A 22,778-nucleotide genomic window follows, 5' to 3' on the forward strand; every position below is an offset into this window, starting at 1 on the left:
TGCCACATATATTATATATTACATATATACATATATATAACCCAAGTAGCCAGATTTGCTTAAGCAGCCAATTTGGCAACGCTAAAGATCGATCTTTAAATAGGTTGTTTGCAGTAGATAACCAGCCTCGAAGTTCCGCGAACTTTTAAGCAACCTTTAAGCAGCCCTCGGCCAAAACGTCAAAAAATGTGAATGCCTGACTACACGGTGGAGCTGTTCATATCTATGGCTTTATGTTGCTTTTTTCTTATTTATTAAGTATCGTTTTCTGAGATTCGAACCTAGGGGTTTTCAGAGACAGCAGAACAACTACTTTACTAATTCGGCTATTTAGTTTTATTACGTCACATCCTAGAAAATACATATATAAATGATACCAATCTAAATGGAAAAAGTTAACATTTTCGTGTACATTCTTTTTCATGTTTTGTCTATTTAGGTATCAATTGTTATTTCGGATTTTATTTTTTTGGAAACTATTGCAAAATAATTGTATATATATATTTATGTATCGTTGACTTTTTATTACACAATAACACAAAACAAACGAATGCCACTTATTATCACTTTCAATCGGCGGGTGCTACGAACTTTGCCGTAGTTTGTGAGCCTTAATCACAGAAGAGTATGCGCTACGAACTATGTTGCAGGAGCAGATAACCTCGCGATCGCAAGGATATGATGACTGGAGTACATAAGGAGGACCCTCATCCTTAATCGTACGCATAAATCAGATGCGAATTGGAATCCAGCACGTTGATTTAATACACCTTTACGTGGATTAAAACCATTTTATTTTCACTTACAACTTCCCGAAACGGATGGCGTCGTTTGCGGAGCCGTCATTTGACAGTAGAGCTATCATATTGTAAACAAAGTTCCAACGAGTACCGTGTGCTTCCAAAAGAACCGCATAGTTCCGTCGGGAACTTTTAACCGACTACTTTGGAACTCACGAGTTCCATCGTGCGCTGCGTGCGGTTTAAGCAACCCCAAGGTTCACACATGGTTCGCTTTTTCACTAAGCAGCCCTCTAGCAGCGTTATGGTTCGATTTCAAACGTTTCAGGCTATTTGGGAATATATTACACAAATAGTCATTTCGTCAAGAATAAGACCAATAGGGACAAAGGGAACAATATTATAAAAGAATGTTTGCAATCCTGCAGACCCGGTGGAAGAGATACGCATCATGATTATACCTGCCTGTGTAATAGGGCAGTGCACTCCTTTCTTTCAAATAAAAGCTTGCCTCTTGCAACCGCAGTGCTAAAACACGCTACCTGCAAAACGTGCATGTATTTCATTTCATTTCTATTTTAATCCAACACCTGTGTGCATTGATATAGCTGATGTTGGTAACTTATGCGTTGTTTTGGCTGTTATGCCATATGAATATATTACACAAATAGTCATTTCGTCAAGAATAAGACCAATAGGGACAAAGGGAACAATGTTATAAAAGAATGTTTGCAATCCTGCAGACCCAGGTGGAAGAGATACAGCCTCATGAGTACACCTGCCTGTGTAATAGGGCAGTGCACTCCTTTCTTTCAAATAAAAGCTTGCCTCGTGCAATCGCATTGCTAAAACACGCTACCTGCAAAACGTACATGTATGTTTCATTCATTCTATTTCATTTCATTTCTATTTTAATCCAACACCTGTGTGCATTGATATAGCTGTTGTTGGGAACTTGTGCGTTGTTTTGGCTGTTATGCCATATGAATATATTACACAAATAGTCATTTCGTCAAGAATAAGACCAATAGGGACAAAGGGAACAATATTATAAAAGAATGTTTGCAATCCTGCAGATCCGCTGGAAGAGATACAGCCTCATGAGTACACCTGCCTGTGTAATAGGGCAGTGCACTCCTTTCTTTCAAATAAAAGCTTGCCTCGTGCAACCGCAGTGCTAAAACACGCTACCTGCAAAACGTACATGTATTTCATTTCATTTCTATTTTAATCCAACACCTGTGTGCATTGATATAGCTGTTGTTGGGAACTTGTGCGTTGTTTTGGCTGTTATGCCGTATGAATATATTACACAAATAGTCATTTCGTCAAGAATAAGACCAATAGGGACAATGGGAACAATATTATAAAAGAATGTTTGCAATCCTGCAGACCCGGTGGAAGAGATACAGCCTCATGAGTACACCTGCGCCTGTGTAATAGGGCAGTGCACTCCTTTCTTTCAAATAAAAGCTTGCCTCGTGCAACCGCATTGCTAAAACACGCTACCTGTAAAACGTACATGTATTTCATTTCATTTCTATTTTAATCCAACACCTGTGTGCATTGATATAGCTGATGTTGGTAACTTGTGCGTTGTTTTGGCTGTTATGCCATATGAATATATTACACAAATAGTCATTTCGTCAAGAATAAGACCAATAGGGACAAAGGGAACAATATTATAAAAGAATGTTTGCAATCCTGCAGACCCGGTGGAAGAGATACAGCCTCATGAGTACACCTGCCTGTGTAATAGGGCAGTGCACTCCTTTCTTTCAAATAAAAGCTTGCCTCGTGCAACCGCATTGCTAAAACACGCTACCTGTAAAACGTACATGTATTTCATTTCATTTCTATTTTAATCCAACACCTGTGTGCATTGATATAGCTGATGTTGGTAACTTGTGCGTTGTTTTGGCTGTTATGCCATATGAATATATTACACAAATAGTCATTTCGTCAAGAATAAGACCAATAGGGACAAAGGGAACAATATTATAAAAGAATGTTTGCAATCCTGCAGACCCGGTGAAGGAGATACAGCCTCATGATTATACCTGCCTGTGTAATAGGGCAGTGCACTCGTTTCTTTCAAATAAAAGCTTGCCTCTTGCAACCGCAGTGCTAAAACACGCTACCTGCAAAACGTACATGTATTTCATTTCATTTCTATTTTAATCCAACACCTGTGTGCATTGATATAGCTGTTGTTGGGAACTTGTGCGTTGTTTTGGCTGTTATGCCGTATGAATATATTACACAAATAGTCATTTCGTCAAGAATAAGACCAATAGGGACAATGGGAACAATATTATAAAAGAATGTTTGCAATCCTGCAGACCCGGTGGAAGAGATACAGCCTCATGAGTACACCTGCGCCTGTGTAATAGGGCAGTGCACTCGTTTCTTTCAAATAAAAGCTTGCCTCTTGCAACCGCAGTGCTAAAACACGCTACCTGCAAAACGTACATGTATTTCATTTCATTTCTATTTTAATCCAACAACTGTGTGCATTGATATAGCTGATGTTGGTAACTTGTGCGTTGTTTTGGCTGTTATGCCATATGAATATATTACACAAATAGTCATTTCGTCAAGAATAAGACCAATAGGGACAAAGGGAACAATATTATAAAAGAATGTTTGCAATCCTGCAGACCCGGTGAAGGAGATACAGCCTCATGATTATACCTGCCTGTGTAATAGGGCAGTGCACTCCTTTCTTTCAAATAAAAGCTTGCCTCTTGCAACCGCAGTGCTAAAACACGCTACCTGCAAAACGTACATGTATTTCATTTCATTTCTATTTTAATCCAACACCTGTGTGCATTGATATAGCTGTTGTTGGGAACTTGTGCGTTGTTTTGGCTGTTATGCCGTATGAATATATTACACAAATAGTCATTTCGTCAAGAATAAGACCAATAGGGACAATGGGAACAATATTATAAAAGAATGTTTGCAATCCTGCAGACCCGGTGGAAGAGATACAGCCTCATGAGTACACCTGCCTGTGTAATAGGGCAGTGCACTCGTTTCTTTCAAATAAAAGCTTGCCTCTTGCAACCGCAGTGCTAAAACACGCTACCTGCAAAACGTACATGTATTTCATTTCATTTCTATTTTAATCCAACACCTGTGTGCATTGATATAGCTGTTGTTGGGAACTTGTGCGTTGTTTTGGCTGTTATGCCGTATGAATATATTACACAAATAGTCATTTCGTCAAGAATAAGACCAATAGGGACAAAGGGAACAATATTATAAAAGAATGTTTGCAATCCTGCAGACCCGGTGGAAGAGATACAGCCTCATGAGTACACCTGCGCCTGTGTAATAGGGCAGTGCACTCGTTTCTTTCAAATAAAAGCTTGCCTCTTGCAACCGCAGTGCTAAAACACGCTACCTGCAAAACGTACATGTATTTCATTTCATTTCTATTTTAATCCAACAACTGTGTGCATTGATATAGCTGATGTTGGTAACTTGTGCGTTGTTTTGGCTGTTATGCCATATGAATATATTACACAAATAGTCATTTCGTCAAGAATAAGACCAATAGGGACAAAGGGAACAATATTATAAAAGAATGTTTGCAATCCTGCAGACCCGGTGAAGGAGATACAGCCTCATGATTATACCTGCCTGTGTAATAGGGCAGTGCACTCCTTTCTTTCAAATAAAAGCTTGCCTCTTGCAACCGCAGTGCTAAAACACGCTACCTGCAAAACGTACATGTATTTCATTTCATTTCTATTTTAATCCAACACCTGTGTGCATTGATATAGCTGTTGTTGGGAACTTGTGCGTTGTTTTGGCTGTTATGCCATATGAATATATTACACAAATAGTCATTTCGTCAAGAATAAGACCAATAGGGACAAAGGGAACAATATTATAAAAGAATGTTTGCAATCCTACAGACCCGGTGAAGGAGATACAGCCTCATGATTATACCTGCCTGTGTAATAGGGCAGTGCACTCGTTTCTTTCAAATAAAAGCTTGCCTCTTGCAACCGCAGTGCTAAAACACGCTACCTGCAAAACGTACATGTATTTCATTTCATTTCTATTTTAATCCAACAACTGTGTGCATTGATATAGCTGATGTTGGTAACTTGTGCGTTGTTTTGGCTGTTATGCCATATGAATATATTACACAAATAGTCATTTCGTCAAGAATAAGACCAATAGGGACAAAGGGAACAATATTATAAAAGAATGTTTGCAATCCTGCAGACCCGGTGAAGGAGATACAGCCTCATGATTATACCTGCCTGTGTAATAGGGCAGTGCACTCCTTTCTTTCAAATAAAAGCTTGCCTCGTGCAACCGCAGTGCTAAAACACGCTACCTGCAAAACGTACATGTATTTCATTTCATTTCTATTTTAATCCAACACCTGTGTGCATTGATATAGCTGTTGTTGGGAACTTGTGCGTTGTTTTGGCTGTTATGCCATATGAATATATTACACAAATAGTCATTTCGTCAAGAATAAGACCAATAGGGACAAAGGGAACAATATTATAAAAGAATGTTTGCAATCCTACAGACCCGGTGAAGGAGATACAGCCTCATGATTATACCTGCCTGTGTAATAGGGCAGTGCACTCCTTTCTTTCAAATAAAAGCTTGCCTCTTGCAACCGCAGTGCTAAAACACGCTACCTGCAAAACGTACATGTATTTCATTTCATTTCTATTTTAATCCAACAACTGTGTGCATTGATATAGCTGATGTTGGTAACTTGTGCGTTGTTTTGGCTGTTATGCCATATGAATATATTACACAAATAGTCATTTCGTCAAGAATAAGACCAATAGGGACAAAGGGAACAATATTATAAAAGAATGTTTGCAATCCTGCAGACCCGGTGAAGGAGATACAGCCTCATGATTATACCTGCCTGTGTAATAGGGCAGTGCACTCCTTTCTTTCAAATAAAAGCTTGCCTCTTGCAACCGCATTGCTAAAACACGCTACCTGTAAAACGTACATGTATTTCATTTCATTTCTATTTTAATCCAACACCTGTGTGCATTGATATAGCTGATGTTGGTAACTTGTGCGTTGTTTTGGCTGTTATGCCATATGAATATATTACACAAATAGTCATTTCGTCAAGAATAAGACCAATAGGGACAAAGGGAACAATATTATAAAAGAATGTTTGCAATCCTGCAGACCCGGTGAAGGAGATACAGCCTCATGATTATACCTGCCTGTGTAATAGGGCAGTGCACTCCTTTCTTTCAAATAAAAGCTTGCCTCTTGCAACCGCAGTGCTAAAACACGCTACCTGCAAAACGTACATGTATTTCATTTCATTTCTATTTTAATCCAACACCTGTGTGCATTGATATAGCTGTTGTTGGGAACTTGTGCGTTGTTTTGGCTGTTATGCCATATGAATATATTACACAAATAGTCATTTCGTCAAGAATAAGACCAATAGGGACAAAGGGAACAATATTATAAAAGAATGTTTGCAATCCTACAGACCCGGTGAAGGAGATACAGCCTCATGATTATACCTGCCTGTGTAATAGGGCAGTGCACTCCTTTCTTTCAAATAAAAGCTTGCCTCTTGCAACCGCAGTGCTAAAACACGCTACCTGCAAAACGTACATGTATTTCATTTCATTTCTATTTTAATCCAACAACTGTGTGCATTGATATAGCTGATGTTGGTAACTTGTGCGTTGTTTTGGCTGTTATGCCATATGAATATATTACACAAATAGTCATTTCGTCAAGAATAAGACCAATAGGGACAAAGGGAACAATATTATAAAAGAATGTTTGCAATCCTGCAGACCCGGTGAAGGAGATACAGCCTCATGATTATACCTGCCTGTGTAATAGGGCAGTGCACTCCTTTCTTTCAAATAAAAGCTTGCCTCTTGCAACCGCAGTGCTAAAACACGCTACCTGCAAAACGTACATGTATTTCATTTCATTTCTATTTTAATCCAACACCTGTGTGCATTGATATAGCTGTTGTTGGGAACTTGTGCGTTGTTTTGGCTGTTATGCCATATGAATATATTACACAAATAGTCATTTCGTCAAGAATAAGACCAATAGGGACAAAGGGAACAATATTATAAAAGAATGTTTGCAATCCTGCAGACCCGGTGAAGGAGATACAGCCTCATGATTATACCTGCCTGTGTAATAGGGCAGTGCACTCCTTTCTTTCAAATAAAAGCTTGCCTCTTGCAACCGCAGTGCTAAAACACGCTACCTGCAAAACGTACATGTATTTCATTTCATTTCTATTTTAATCCAACACCTGTGTGCATTGATATAGCTGTTGTTGGGAACTTGTGCGTTGTTTTGGCTGTTATGCCGTATGAATATATTACACAAATAGTCATTTCGTCAAGAATAAGACCAATAGGGACAATGGGAACAATATTATAAAAGAATGTTTGCAATCCTGCAGACCCGGTGGAAGAGATACAGCCTCATGAGTACACCTGCGCCTGTGTAATAGGGCAGTGCACTCGTTTCTTTCAAATAAAAGCTTGCCTCTTGCAACCGCAGTGCTAAAACACGCTACCTGCAAAACGTACATGTATTTCATTTCATTTCTATTTTAATCCAACAACTGTGTGCATTGATATAGCTGATGTTGGTAACTTGTGCGTTGTTTTGGCTGTTATGCCATATGAATATATTACACAAATAGTCATTTCGTCAAGAATAAGACCAATAGGGACAAAGGGAACAATATTATAAAAGAATGTTTGCAATCCTGCAGACCCGGTGAAGGAGATACAGCATCATCAAATCGTTTACTTTTGTGGTGATATTTTTCTACTATACAACTAATGCACGTATATAAAATTCTCCAGAACTCCTTCATTTATTAGGTTTTAACCTTTCAACTACAAACAGACAAGAAACAAACAGATTGGCACAGCAGCAATGCATTTTTACACAAAACAAAGACCAAAGTACCATTGCTCACAAACACAAAACCTACATAACGTCGCAGCAATTATAACTCGTTAACCATGTTGAACGATTATGGATAAGAAAATCCATTGCCTGCTTTCGATTCGGTTTCACAACCTGCAGCTCGGATTGGACCAGCTGTTCAGCTCTGGATGGGATTTCCTGCTGTGAACATTCCTGGCGCATTTCCTCGCTGGATCATTTGCGGCCAAAGTTATTTGCCATGCTCTTGCGCATATGCTGAAACGTGAGCGGAACGCTTAACCGTTCGTCGCGATGCTTGTAATACTCGTTGTAATCCAGTCGCATACACAACTGCGGTAACGATTCCATGGGCGATGTAGCGAGCTGATACAGGAAATGGCCCACTGAATTTTCATACTCCACGCCAATCGCATTAAGCGCTTTTTGACACTGCAGCAGCTTCGCCTCGAAGTCCTGCAACTCTTCGTCGCGCTCAAGCGCTCGTTCGGCATTCACGCCGTACGTTCCCTTCGCTTCGCTCGATTTGATATAATCCTCGAACGCTTTCCTTGCGTCCATTTCCCGATTGCACAGCTTGTAAAAATTCATCTGCCATTCATCCAGCTTGCGCACGGAGGTGAATATTTGCTCTAGGCAGCTGCTGAACAAATGGGTCGACTGGTCCAGGAAGATGCCGGTGCGAATACGTTCCAGAAATTTATCGTGCGCCTCCAGCACATCGTCAAGCGCCTTGACCTGTTTAACGCGCGCACTGAACTGTTCCCAGGAACATTCAATTACCTCGTACAGTATATAGTACTGCATCTGCGAGATGATGTTGATCATCTTCGAGCAATACGTTTGGAGATGTTGTTTTATCACGCTGATATCGTTTGCTATAGGCTTGTAGCATCGCGTGCTTAACATATGGTTGCGCCAGATGCCGTACAGGATGAACTCGAAACGCTTCATGTTCCACAGCTGCTTGAACAGCGCCCGATAGGTGCACTGCACTGGCTGGAAAATTGTTACTAACGGTCCTTGCACTTTGTACGTTAGGCAGAATACGTCCCAACCGGTGTCACCCTCACACGGGCTGAGAAAGTGAACGTCTAAGTAGTTCAGCACAGTGGGTTCCTCTTGCTCGTCGGCCGATTTGCGGACGGCGGCTGCCACAATCGAGAACAGTTCCTGTTGGTAAATGTCCTTGGCCGGGCGATCCAATTCTTCCTTTAAATTTTCCATCAACACATCAGCAAAGTTCCCCTGCCCTAATAGCAGATAGTCACGCATTGCCTTCAAATGGGTGAACAACTGATGTGGCCCGAGCACGATGTCAAGCACACGTTTTGAGGTCTTCAGATACACACTGTCGATTAGCACGTGCAGTTCCGTATTATTGTGCGGACTGTACAGATAATCCAGATGCTCGTCCAAACATTTCTTCAGATCTGTTCGTTCCGGTACCGTGGTTCGGTCTTTGCATATTTCGCGCAGGAAATTTATGCTTTTCCCTATGACCAATATTTGTTTCGCCAACGAATCCGGAATAAACGAAGGTACCATTGAGGATCGCAAGCGAAACTCATCATGCCACAACCGATTGTATCCGACGTCCGTCAGTTCTTCGATGAAGAACTCGCAATGCGGATCAACGATCTTACCATCCGTTAGCCACTGCGTAAGCATCTGTTGCAACGGAATGCACGCGGATTGCAACAGTTCTCGCGAGATGGTTCGTACCATTGGATCGCCGTGCCAGATAAATTTGTGAATAGCCGATGCGAGGGCGCCACCTTTTACCTCCCGGCATGCTTCCGAGATAACTGCTAGCCACTGCAGACGTTCCATCGGTTCTACAAGCCACACCATCGTACGAATTAGTGTCATACGTTCGGCACTATCCCCTGTCTGTCGCTGACGGTCCAAATTCTCCTGCAGATTCGCAATCAATCCATAATAGTTGGTTAGCTCTTTTTGCAGCGCAGTTATGTATCCCTGTCCGAAGTTGCCCATCAAATAGGAATCGCTTTTGGGGTTAGTGAACCTGCACACTTTGTTGTAGAAATAGCCGACCTCGGCCAAACGTAGCAGCATGCCTGCGTCACAAGCGTTCAAATTACGGCCATGAATGTGGTCCAACTTAAATTCGCCCGTAACGAAGTTCTTTCGGAGATACTTTCCCTCGATGCCCGTGCACGCATATATGACGTCCTGAATCAGCAGATCTTCCAGCTCGTTCCGATCGGCAATCTGAAGTTGCGCATCATCCGCCACCAGTGCTTTTGTGTCACAGAGACTACCAGTCGAACCGGATACGGTACCACCGGACCTTGATTTCACCAACCGTTGGCTTCCGCTAATGCCAGAGTCTACGCTAAGCTTCGAAAACACACTATCCAGTGTGCCGGCACAACCTAAGTCGTTCCGCAGATCCACCTGCAGTCCGCTTGCACTTGCACTCTTGTCCGAATCGGCCAGATGGAAAAGGAATTCCAAAATGGGAGTCCGTTGTTTGCTCTCGGTCTAAAATCATTAACATGTATGAACGTTTCAGTTATTCCGCCATGCAACAAATGGGCCTTACCATTGATACCAGCTCCTCGTAAAAACCATTGAAGACGTTCACGCTGGCTTGGCTTCTAGAGGCAAGCAGTCTGTTGATACGCGCCACTATCGTTGATTCGTTCGCTGCTACCGATGTGGTGCCATGGTACGCGATAGAATTCGGTTTGTTCGCAATGAGCCGGGTCACTTCTTTCAGCACATCGTCTGTGGAATCAACAATATGATGGAAAACACAATTAGCATCGGCAAATGATACCCAAACAAAACAAAGCATCTGCCAACAAGACGCTCTGCGGAGGAGTTGATATTTTGTTCTAGTGTACAGAATCACCGGTATTTGCTTGGGAAAGAAGGAAAATAACTTACTCGATCGGTCTCCAGCAAGATTCTGGCAAAGCTGTTTCAGTAGTTCGTAAATGACCGGAAAGTTGGGCTGTGGATTTCGGCTCATTTTCGTATTGATCGCTCGCAAATGAAGCGACTCGCACTACGCCGTTTTTCAACAATGGTTCGTTTTCATCAGTAGTGCGATACCCGCGATGACAAATCTTGAAATAGATTTTGGGGAATTAATACTTATTCATCATGTAAAAAATGGCCAACACCTTAAAAATCAGTTTCTTTGTGTTTGTATTAAGTTTGAGGTGATATTACAATACTGAGAAAATTAGGAAACTTATTTCAAATGATGAAACTGAAATCCCACTGTGGATGAAATTGCTCTACTTGACTAAAAGCGATGCGATTTAAAAAATGACATTGCATTGTTTTGAATTTGCACAAAAATAATCATTCTCTGCAGCGCCGGAAGATTAACAAGAGTTTCAAGCGTTTTGCCACGAAAAACCTGATTATCTCAACTAGAGTTTATCGATAAAGTAAATTATTCCAGTGCTATGAATTGGGATAACTTTGTTGTGCAGAATGTAAGTCGGATTTGGTTTAGAAACATCCACGAGTCTCTACCAGGAAAGTACATTTTCATCTCATTGCAGTGTCCACCGAGTATCTACTATGTGCCCGAATTCATCACAAAGGAGGAAGAATGTTCCATTATGCAAGCAATTGCCAAAACGCCCAAACCCCGGTGGACACAGCTGTCCAATCGCAGGTTGATAAACTACGGTGGTGTGCCCCATCCGAAGGGCATGATAGCCGAAGACATTCCGGCCTGGTTGAACCATTACGTCGATCGTATCAACCAGCTGAATGTGTACGAAGAAGGAATCAAAGCTAACCACGTCCTGATCAACGAATATCTTCCGGGACAGGGTATAATGCCCCATCTGGATGGGCCCCTATTCTATCCTACCATCACTACTATTTCGTGTGGGTCGCATACGGTGCTAGAGTATTACGACCAAATCGATGGAAGCGTTTCCGATAGTAGCGGCTCGATAGTTCGCCATCATACGGCAAGCATTTTGCTAGAACCGCGAAGTTTACTAGTGGTTAAAGACGATATGTATCACAAATATCTTCACTCGATAGCAGCGCTGGAGCAGGATGTGATTGATGATATGGTAGTGAATATGTCGAAGATGAGCAATTTGAGTGTAGGAGCCGTATTGCAACGAGCGAAAAGGATATCGTTAACAATTCGTCACGTGCCAAAAACTAGTAAAATGAAAATAAAAATATTCTAGCAATGCTTCAAAGTAATTTTACCAAAAGCCATCCACACTGATGGAACTTTGGAAAAGAAGAAAAATTGTTTGGAAAAGTAGTTCTAAATCGAATTTGGGTAATTCTAGGAATTTGCGGAAGAAAAAACTTAATTCATATGATTATGAAAAGAAACTTGTAATTTGATTTGATGTGACGAATCGAAACATTTTGAATACTTGTCCGTTGTACCCAAAGTTCATAGAGAGCTCAGATGGAGCATACTAAAGTACAGTTCAGAAACACTTTGGTAAATTCATTTTCAGTCCACAAAACCGTACTAGACTGGTGAACCAATTTGCTACAAATATAAAGCATAAATTATTGAACATAATCCGAAGCAAACACCAAAGCAATGCATCGAAATGTGACCACGAATCTCGACCTTTTGAGCAACCATGCTGCCAGGCGAAGCTGTCATTTTTTCGTAACATCAATTGTCAATTTCAGCGCACATGAGACAGCCTGCGATGGGAAAAAGAGACCTCCTGTTTTGTCATCGTGATTCCGATTACGCCATCCCTTTCGTGGGAACGTTTCAGGTAGGTTGCAATAACTTGTAAAACGTGTAGTAGTTAAGGAAAAACACTGGAAACGCCGAAATTGAGTAAAGTTCTTATAATTCCAGGATTCAAAATACAATCTGTTGCAGTGTGTATTTGCGCAGAAAGACGAACATACGAACTTAAAAGTGAGATTGCCATAGCGGTATCCGTAGCGATATATAACCTATTCGCTTAGAAGAAGAAGAAGAATAACCATTGGATGAGTCTGTTGTGCTGTTATCTAAAATTTTGTTAAATGGCATTTTTAGTTCGAGGCAGCATCTGTTCGGTACGGTTTAGTCGCAGCTACGCATCAATGTCGAGGAAAGTACGTATCGTGCGTTAAAATAGTGAAGCAATCTGCAAAGTTGCAGTTGCGGTCGCGTTGTTTTCTAACCTTTCCACTCTCCATTCACACTTTCCGGTGTTACGGGACGTCGCGCACCGTACGCTTTACTACGCAACCCACTACCTTCCCAACACTGTGTATCGGCATTTCGGAATGCTTCCGAACGTACGTCACCTGCTGGGTTTTTGTGCGCTCGTTGCCACGGTCACGCAACCGGTCCGGACCAATGTACGGTGAACGCTGGCGCTTCTCGTGTGCTCTTGCAGCAGGGTCTAGTTTTGGGTGTTTACTCCTCGGATGGGAAGGATGAGGTGAAGTTTACGCCGTACGCCCAGAAGTACAACGAATCAACAGCTGGCAAGTTACTGGAGCAAATTAACATGTAAGTATAGAAGCGTACGTCCTGTTGGCGTTCTATTCTTTCGACACATCCTAACCTCTATACTGTCCTATCGTTCTGTGTTCCCCCATTCGATCACTCTATCTGTAGTAGGTAGTATATTTTGTGGATCGCGTTCCTTTTTTTCAAATGAATACCTTCGCTCAATCTGTTCTAAACCATCGCAGTTCGCTTTTTCCATCCTCATTCATCATTAGCTGTTTAGGAATTTTCATTCACACAACTCCTTTGAAGGTATCATACTGGTGTGTCATCCCAATTCCCTGTCGAGCAATTCATTCAAAGGAAAAACAAAAGGATTGATAGAACCGCAATCCGGAGAGTCTCCAGAGTAAAGTGGACCGGAAAATTTATATCTTCGATCGCGATTTCGTTGCACCATTGCGGGATATTCCAATGGTTGCTAGAGTGTGAGCAGAAAGAGCAACATTGCATTAAGAATGTGTGGAAGATTCCATTTCATTCCGGACTGCTAGATGCGAGTTTTCCACTGTTCAAATGTGCCGCACTACAGGATGCTGTTTGAACACCGTTATCCGCTGTGCCATATCTAATCTTGGCAACTTCACTAGCGCGCTACGTGACGAGTGAAATGATAAGAATGGCTTTTAAAGGAAGATACACTAGCGATTAACTTGAATGCCGTGCTATACATTGCAGCACCGTGTTGCATTTCGCACGCGTATTGGATGATGGTTAGCAACAAACAGCGTAATTCAACAACAGCAACGGATTATATTCTTGCAAGTGGTTTAGTTAAACACGATGCAATAGCATTTGTCTTAGCCGACGATATTTTAATTTTTGTGTGGCGAAGATTTGCGAAACCGAGCGAAAATCGTCGTTGCACATCGATCGATCCCTGCAAAAGCCGCTATATGCCGGGTCCGGGGTCAAACCCTAAAAATAGTTTGCTCACCCCGAGTAGCAGAACACACTCGTCATTGTCATCCGGTACTCCATCCATATTATTCCGTTTGTGTGTTCGTTATCATCATATGCACCATCGCCGCATTTGCGACACACAAGCGGCGGAAAAACCCCCGTTGTCGTGTCTGCTACGTTTTTCATGGGTTGCTTTGTTTCTTTTTCTTGCTTTGTTTGCAACATAATCAGCTGGTGTGTTAGTAATAGTAGGACCGAGCGCCGAGCAGCGCCATTTTCGTCCTTACGTGCCTAATGTCGTCCATTCCGGTGCTTGTTAATATCGATAAGCCCGCGTTGGCAATTTTCCGCTTCCCGCGAAAAAGAAGCTTTTCCCATTTTACCCATCCGGTTGCTTTTGCCTTCCCACCTTCCCGCGGTTGCTATCGTACCTCAAACGCCGCTGCCTACTAAAGATAGCCTGTGCCGCGAGCCTTAAGGGGAAAAGTCACAGTTGAAGGACAGTTCGTGACTTGCTGGAAATTCGCAAACAGTAGCAACAACAAAGTGGCTTTTTCAATTTTAAATCGAGGACAACAGCGTGCTTTGCTTGTCCGTTTGTTTTTTTCCCGCTCTATATGACATAGAACCACTGGAACGCGCTGGCATTAAAATCAGCCTCGTAAACGTGACAATGGAAAGAGAATCTTTCGCATCCCCGTACACCGTCACAGGTCAGAGTCACACAAACCAATTGCTGTGCGCCTATAGGCCGGGTACATAGCGCTGTTTTGCATTATTAAGCCATTTGTACATTATAAAGTACAATAAATACATATCCCACTTGTGCTGAAAGGTGGTCCGCACCGATTTCCATTCGAAATCGATTTTTTATCTGCATATGAAAACCCTATAAAATCCCCGATGCGGAGAGACAGTGTGTGTGTGTGTCGCATTTGTAATGTGGTTGTTTGAGCGAAAGAAGGATTTGAATTTTTGGATGCAATTCAAACCAATGCACCTTCTTCCAGCGCGAATCACACTCGCACACCACAACCCAAGGATCAGATTGAGGTCGACAAACATATGATGTGCGCAAAAGTAGCTTTACGGTGGATAAAAGGGTAAATTTATGTGTTTTCTATTTGACCTCTTTCAAATACACATTACAGACACACACACTTTGGGGTTGGATGTTTCAAAAAAGATAAAAATTCAAGCACGACAGAATCATTTGGGGTTGGTGATAGGCGATCATTTGGTACGTTGCCATCCATATTTACTCCTTGGCATTAGGGTATCTCATCTTTGCATTGTGTTGTTTCATTATTCTCTCAGCTATAAGCATGTGGCTTGTGTATGATGAACTTGGTACTGTTCCGTTTCTATCTGTTCTGTCTTTCTTTCGATTGTCCTATTTCCACTGTAATGATGCTGCTACCTATGTATATCACTGTTTTCCCATACATTTCCTCTATCTTGATCGTGTGTGATGAGGGATGAACTCTCGTGTCACTTGCTTTGCTTTTCTAAACAGTTTCAAATCTACGTACGCAAACGATGAATACATGGTATAGGCACTATGATTGTATAATATACACGAAAACGAATTTGATTTATTCACAGAGGAAAAAAAAAACGTTATCATAAGCGCCAAGTCGCTGGCCTATTGTTATCAATTTATACAGATACGCACTGCACCGCATGATCATGCGACTTATCTCGCCGTTGGTAACCTCTTGAAACGATCTTTTTCATTGTATCGTTTCGCTGCAGGTGTTTCCAAGTGATGTTTCTCGATTAAACGAAACAATACTCCAACAAGGGAGAACACATGCAGAACCGCATGTTACTTAATATATAAAATTAAAACAGTAAGATCTACGAAAACAGCGAAAATATTACCTTTTTTGAGCTTTTGCACTGCTATCTAATTTCTATCTGTAAAAATAAAACCCGAAAATGCTCTTTCCTTTACTCTTTTCTATCATCCTAATTTCTAACTCAAGATCGACTTGAGCCGGGAGTATTTATTGTGTCTGGAATAAAAGATGTTTTCCCCCTTCCCGACTCCCTTATCCCCGGTCACAACGCTTATCTCGACAACCAAAACAATTAATGCTGCTATCAAATCAAAATGCACATTAGCTGTCCTGTTTTCTGAACCCCAGGTTCATACAGTGAACCATTTAGAGATGTTTCAAAACCTTCTCCCCTATAATCATTATGAAATGTATTTAAAACTTGTAGTAGAGTCACCCGAGATCATCCATCTCACTTGCCATGTGTCGCTGTTCCCTCCTACCCCAACGTCCCCCGCTCCCTACACCTCAGTTGGTCACACCGGAAAAAATACCGCCAAAGAGAAATCAGACGTGCAAAGCAATAGCTCAATAGTGTCCTTATTTTCGCATTGTGTTTTCGTTTCAGATCCACTGTTAACATGCTCTAAGCCCACCGGACCACTTTGTTGCACACATTTGTCAAGAAAAAAAAACCGGTAGTTGCTAATAGCGGGCTATCCGGAAAAGGCGAACAACTTATTAGAGAAACACTACTCCCGCAGTTGTGAAATACGATGAAGTGAAAGTGTCCGCATAACACGGGGACGATGATCAATTGCCTTGGATCCTGGGCGTTTATGAAGAATGTTTTGTGGGAAAAGACTATTTAATCTCACGATGGTCGTGTGTCCCGGAATGCAACACGTATGATGTGATGTACAGGCTGAAGAGATCAATACACCAGCCTTTTGCTACCGCTTCGGGAGAATTTTAGAAGCGGTTAAGTTTAGTTTAGTGGGTGCGATCCAGTTATCCTTTCTGTGGTTGAATTCCATGCGGATCATTTTGATTTGGTCTCTTTCGTACAGCACTGTTAGCTACGACGCGAACAACGAAAAGTGTTTCCGTGTGTGCTGTGTGGAAAGCCGATTAGGATTTAATTTGTGGCGTGTTTTGGTACCCGCCTGACTACCTCAATAAATAAACAGCGGCGAACGGTACGAAGATGTCCTCAGGAACGGGTGGTGGTGCCAGCAGCAGTAGTGCCGGTGGTGGAGGACCCGGCATCGGAGCTGGCAGCAGTAGCAGCGGTAGCAGTAGCGGCAAGAAAAGACTCGCCACCCTGAACGGCATCCCGACGAGCGTCGACGATAAGACGAACGATTTTCTCTGCCCGATCTGCTTCGACATCATCAACGAGGCGTACATCACGCGCTGCGGCCACACGTTTTGCCATCAGTGCATTGCGCGGTCGATCGACGTCGCGAAAAAGTGCCCCAAGTGCAACTATCCGCTCGCGTCCCACGAGCACATTGTGCCGAACTTCCTGCTAAACGAGCTCATCACCAAGCACCGGTTGAAAGGAGGGGGTGGGGGTGGTGGTGGTGGTCTCCTGCATCGGCACAAATCCCTGCCCGGTGAACACTCACCCCAGCTGCATGGGGGAACCGGCGGCGGTGTGTGTGGTGGTGGTGACGCGACTGCTGGCGGTGAAGGCGACACATTGAAGCACTTTCTGGCGACGGAATCGAAAAAGCTGTCCCTCTCGGACGTGAACGTGATGCTGGAGATACTGACGCAGCGCAAAACGTTGCTGGAGGCGGAATCCTGTGCCGCCCAGAACCGGCTGTTGCACGAATTTCTGAAACATCTGCTCAAGCAAAAGGAGCAACAGCAGCTGCAGATCGCGAACGAGATTGCGCTGATCCGGAACGATCTGTTGGACGTGGAGAAGGTGCTGAAGGACGTCCAGAGCAGTTGCCCGACGGTGGCGGAGGTGGAACAGAGTGTGCGTGACGAGAAGGACGAAAATGTGGTTGCGATCAAGCGGGAAATTATACAAATCATAGACACGATCGATAATATTGCGGTGCCGTCAAATCGATCGCTCATCGACGATACGTGCTCGAATGTGACCGAATCGTATGAGGGTTTTAACCTGCACGGTGCCCGCCGTGGCCAGGGTGGATCGCTTTCCGGCGGTTCACTATCATCCACACCGTCTTCCTTTCTGGCGCGAAAGCAGCGAATGTATCAACATTTCGATGATTTCGTCCAGTGCTACTTTGCGGCCCGGAGTGAAGATCTCTACTTCGGGAAGGATCGTTCCTGTAGCTCCGATTCGCTCGGGGTTGGAGAGCGATCTACCTCGAGCGGTGCTAGCATCGGTACGGGAATCGGTGGTGGTGGAAGCTTAAACAGTGACCGATTAATGGGTGGCATACAACCGGCGGCAGCAACCTCGAACGCCTCCAGTCAGTCCAATCTCGATACTACGCGATCCAGTGGCCGCTCATCGCTCGACACATTCCGGGAAAGTTTGATAAAGTTTTCCAAATATAGCGCACTGCGACCACTGGCCACACTCAACTATTCGAACGATTCGAACTACGTCTCGACGATCGTGTCGAGCATCGAGTTTGATAAGGACAGTGAATACTTTGCGATCGCGGGCGTTACGAAACGGATAAAAATTTTCGACTACTACACGGCCATTCGTGACGCGGCAGTAGACATCAACTATCCGATCAACGAGATGACCTGCAACAGCAAAATATCGTGCGTCATCTGGAACAGCTACTTTAAGCAGGTGCTGGCGTCGAGTGATTACGAAGGTATCGTCACGATCTGGGACGTACTGACGCGCACGCGTACGAAAACGTTCGAGGAGCACGATAAGCGATGCTGGTGCGTGGATTTTAACGAAGTCGATACGCGCCTGCTAGCGTCCGGATCGGACGATGCGCGGGTTAAGCTGTGGTCGCTAAATGTGGACCATTCCGTGGCGACCATCGAAGCGCGGGCCAACGTGTGCTGCGTGAAGTTCAATCCAAAGAGCTCCTGCCATTTGGCGTTCGGCACGGCGGACCATTGCGTGAACTATTACGATCTGCGCAACCTAAAGCAACCGCTCTGCCTGTTCAAGGGCCACCGGAAGGCGGTGTCGTACGTGAAGTTTCTCAACACGGACGAAATCGTTTCGGCCAGCACGGACGGTCAGCTAAAGCTGTGGAACATCAACTCACCGCCGTTCTGTTTGCGCTCCTTTACGGGACACATTAACGAGAAGAACTTTGCGGGGTTAGCGACGAACAATGATTATCTGGCGTGCGGTAGCGAGGACAATTCGCTATGCGTGTACTACAAAGGTCTTTCGAAGCAGCTGTTTAATTTAAAGTTCTCGAGCGGCAGCAGTGGTAATGGTGGGTCGACCAGTGCGGCCGGAACCGGTAGCAGTAGTGGCATCGGTAACAGTAGTTCGCGCACAAGCGGTCTCCAGTCGACGGATATGGAGCGTAGCAACTCGGAGGGGAATGAGTTTGTGTCGGCGGTTTGTTGGCGAAAGCAGAGCAATATTATTATTGCTGGCAACAGTGAGGGTGTAATTAAGATACTGGAAATAGTGTAGAACGTACGTACCGTAATGCAAGCGAAGGTTCTTGCTACACTTTGGTAGGTGTTACGGAAATATCGATAATTGAGGTACGCAATAAGGGTAGGTTACAAAACAAAACGATGAAACTACTAGCTGCAATATGCAATAAAGGGAGGGAAACGTTGTTTAGTGAATGTTTCAATCCAACACAGTGGGTTGTTATTTTGTGGGGGTAAGGGACAAGCAATAAAACTTGATCGTGTTCCGGGATTTCATTCGATCGCGCACAAGTCGTCTAAAGGAAAACCCCGTATGCTTTTTTTTAAAGGTAAAACATCAAACAAGCAAGCATGTATTTACCCAGTGACACATGTACATTACATTTAGAACATGATCATCAATCACTGTAATCCCCGAGGCAACGCGATTATGAAACTGAAATCGTTCCGTTTACAGTTTAGTGTTAGTTTAGTGCATTAGAAGTTACGAAAATCATACGATGATGATGCATATTGCATCTGACATGTAGCATGTACATTTCGTTTGCTAGACAGATAGGCAGAGCGTCAGCAGAGCGCATTCCTTTGCATTCATTTTAGTTAGAGAGTTCGTGTTGTTCGTGTAGTCGGTTGTTTTAGTTAGATACAGATTGTTGACTGTAAGATTTGTTGATAATTTTCCAAATGTCCTTTTTAAAACCTTAACAGCTGCTGCTCGTTTCTAGTTTTAACTTTAACCATTACGCAAATCACGTTTAAAATTGTATGACACTTGTTTGTAAACGGGGGGAAGACCAACCATGTCTTTTGTTAATGAAAAGACTAGTGTGTATATGAAATGTGAGTGAGGCAAAACATTAAGGAAAATGAATTCTTGCCTCTTGGCCGTATTTATTGTTGCAAAACCAACCTGAAAAGGGATTCAGAGAGATAGAGGATGGATAGAGGGTGATATGAATATAGAGAAGAGAGCTTTGCTATTTTTGTACAGTAGATAATAATTGTAGACAGATGTGTGTAACCCATGTGGCTTTTAAAGGGTAATCAGTGTGGAGAGGTAAATAAGAACGAATTGTAACTAATATAATTTCAGTTGAAAATGAATGTTCTCGAACCTTTAAACGGTACTGCTGCAGTTCGTTACAATCGTTTCGTCCACTTAATTATTTTCATATTGCGCGCAGTTCGAGTGTGAGCGCATTTCCTTGAATTACTACACGAAATAAAGAATCCGTTCAAATCTCTTTCATACGTTTTCAAGCCGTTCTTGAATGTTTCCTTTATCATTTAAGTGGAGCAATTTTAAACGGGAACCGCAGAATCGTTTCTTAATATGTTTTCATGCACTTGCTTTCTAACCCATAGTTGTGGCCCGGTAAAAGCTGGACAAACGCGAATTTTCTGGGATCTCGGTAAGTTTCCGGCCGTTGCAGTTGCCGGTTTAGGTGACGCATCGAAATGGGACGACCTGGACGAGATCGATGGTGCGAAGGAGAATGTGCGCATTGCGGCCGCGGCCGGTGTTCGTGCGCTGTCGGCGAACAAGATGGCCGAAATCGTGGTGGAAGACATGGAACACGCTCAACAGGCTGCCGAGGGAGCTACACTGGCCAATTACAAGTTTCAGGTATTTAAGAGCAAGGACAAACAGACGCCACTACCAGCGGTTGGGTTTGCCGACGATGCAAGCGGGAAAGCCGACTGGGATCGGGGTGTGATCATTGCGGAGGCACAAAACTTTGCCCGGGTGTAAGTATTCGACTCGCTATCAGTTGAAAAGAGGGATAGATTTTTGATGTTCACTTTTTTCTGTTACGATTAGCTTGATGGAAACACCGGCCAATCATATGACGCCCAGTATTTTTGCCGAGACCGTGAAGCAGCGGCTGAGTGCGGCGAACGTTGAGGTGCTGGTGCACGACGAAGCCTGGGCCAGAGAGAAAAAGATGGGTTCCTTCCTGTCGGTTACGAACGGTTCCGTAGAGCCGGCCCGTTTTCTCGAGCTAACGTACCGCGGTTCTCAGGATGAAAAGTGCGTCGCGCTGGTCGGCAAGGGTATTACGTTCGATTCTGGCGGTATCAGTCTGAAGCCATCGGCTAACATGGACCAGATGCGGGCCGATATGGGCGGTGCGGCCAACGTAGTATCAACGATATTGGCCTTAGCACAGCTGAAGGCACCGGTGCACGTGAAAGGGTTCGTACCGTTGTGCGAAAATATGCCCAGCGGAACCGCAACCAAACCGGGCGATGTGGTGTACGCGATGAACGGCAAGAGTATCTGCGTGGATAATACGGATGCTGAGGGTCGACTCATTCTGTGCGATGCGCTGTGTTATGCCTCGACGTAAGTGGAACGCGCTCGTCTTAATTGAGACAAACAAGATTTAACGAATTGCCTGCTGGTTGTTTCGTTGTAGGTTCAATCCGAAGTTCATCCTTGACATCGCGACGCTTACCGGTGCAATTAAGGTGGCGCTTGGGGATTGTGTATCGGGTGTGTTCTCCAGCAACAATAAGCTGTGGGAAGCGATCCACGAGGCGGGTTCGCAAACTGGCGATCGTGTGTGGCGTATGCCGCTTTTTAAGCACTACAGTGACCAGATGTGCGATCACAACGGGTACGATCTAAACAATCTGGGCAAGGGAAAGGGTGGCGGATCCTGTACGGCTGCAGCGTTCTTGCGCGAATTCGTACCGAAGGATACACCGTGGCTGCACGTGGATATTGCCGGTGTGATGGGCGACTGTAGCGATCAAAGCTATACGGGATCGAAGGGAATGACTGGACGTCCGATGCGCACACTCGTCGAATTCGTTACCAAGGCCGGAAGTGCCTGAAATGGTGGAGCAACGCACCTTCGCTATTATGCATTAGTAAGCGATTATAGTGTAGAATGCGTCCACTTCCACAAACCAGTGCCAGTGTTTACGGATAGCATTCAGATATACTTTCGTACAGTATGCATTTTTCTTTATCTAAACACTGTAATAGCAGGATTGGTTTTGTTCCCTCTGATCAGTCAGATTCGTTTTGCCATTGATAATGATACTAGCATCACTTTACAGCATTAAACATTGTTCAAATGAAACTGTTGTTTTCTCCTTTTTTGAGTGCACTATTACCCATTAATTAAGTTTGCGTGCTAAAGGCACAGTATTTTTTTGTTAAACTTGCGGAATCTGTGGTTGTTGGTTAATAAATAGTCAATACATACGATTTTTACAGTGTTCTATTTATTTCATTGTATTTCATCGTGTTTAAAATAGTTGGCATATTCTAGAGGGTTTTATTTTGTAGTTAATTTTCGTTTACTTATTTCACAAATATTCCCT

At 43.4% G+C, this 22,778-nt stretch overlaps 4 protein-coding genes across 7 annotated transcripts; 3 read left to right on the forward strand and 1 right to left on the reverse strand.

The window, feature by feature from the left end:
* Positions 1–7,480: 7,480 nt before the first annotated feature.
* On the reverse strand, positions 7,481–10,736 carry LOC128298719 (gamma-tubulin complex component 3). The gene is made up of 3 exons (XM_053034491.1): positions 10,608–10,736; positions 10,261–10,445; positions 7,481–10,199 (listed from the first exon to the last, which is right to left on the reverse strand). Exons 1-3 carry the CDS (start codon positions 10,690–10,692, stop codon positions 7,908–7,910), a joined length of 2,562 nt encoding a protein of 853 aa, XP_052890451.1. The 5' UTR covers positions 10,693–10,736; the 3' UTR covers positions 7,481–7,907.
* Positions 10,737–11,029: 293 nt separating this feature from the next.
* LOC128298723 (alpha-ketoglutarate-dependent dioxygenase alkB homolog 6) lies at positions 11,030–11,969 on the forward strand. The gene is made up of 2 exons (XM_053034497.1): positions 11,030–11,167; positions 11,237–11,969. The coding sequence occupies exons 1-2, from the start codon at positions 11,138–11,140 to the stop codon at positions 11,885–11,887; spliced, it is 681 nt and encodes a 226-aa protein (XP_052890457.1). The 5' UTR covers positions 11,030–11,137; the 3' UTR covers positions 11,888–11,969.
* A 565-nt stretch (positions 11,970–12,534) lies between these two features.
* Positions 12,535–22,662, forward strand: LOC128298721 (cytosol aminopeptidase-like). Of its 4 annotated transcripts, none has more exons than XM_053034496.1 (6): positions 12,578–12,597; positions 12,721–12,779; positions 13,070–13,182; positions 20,808–21,191; positions 21,265–21,789; positions 21,863–22,662. In XM_053034496.1, exons 2-6 carry the CDS (start codon positions 12,768–12,770, stop codon positions 22,281–22,283), a joined length of 1,455 nt encoding a protein of 484 aa, XP_052890456.1. In that variant the 5' UTR covers positions 12,578–12,597; positions 12,721–12,767; the 3' UTR covers positions 22,284–22,662. The 4 variants fall into 4 exon arrangements, with proteins under 4 accessions (XP_052890453.1, XP_052890454.1, XP_052890456.1 ...); XM_053034495.1 differs by having other exon boundaries at positions 12,586–12,597; positions 13,067–13,182; XM_053034493.1 differs by having other exon boundaries at positions 12,535–12,779; positions 13,067–13,182.
* Positions 16,648–20,796, forward strand: LOC128298720 (E3 ubiquitin-protein ligase COP1-like). The gene has a single exon (XM_053034492.1). The coding sequence runs from the start codon at positions 17,074–17,076 to the stop codon at positions 19,474–19,476; it is 2,403 nt and encodes an 800-aa protein (XP_052890452.1). The 5' UTR covers positions 16,648–17,073; the 3' UTR covers positions 19,477–20,796.
* Positions 22,663–22,778: the final 116 nt, after the last annotated feature.

This window comes from Anopheles moucheti, chromosome 2 (genome assembly GCF_943734755.1).
Source record: "Anopheles moucheti chromosome 2, idAnoMoucSN_F20_07, whole genome shotgun sequence".
In the NCBI taxonomy this organism is placed as follows: Eukaryota; Metazoa; Arthropoda; class Insecta; order Diptera; family Culicidae; genus Anopheles; species Anopheles moucheti.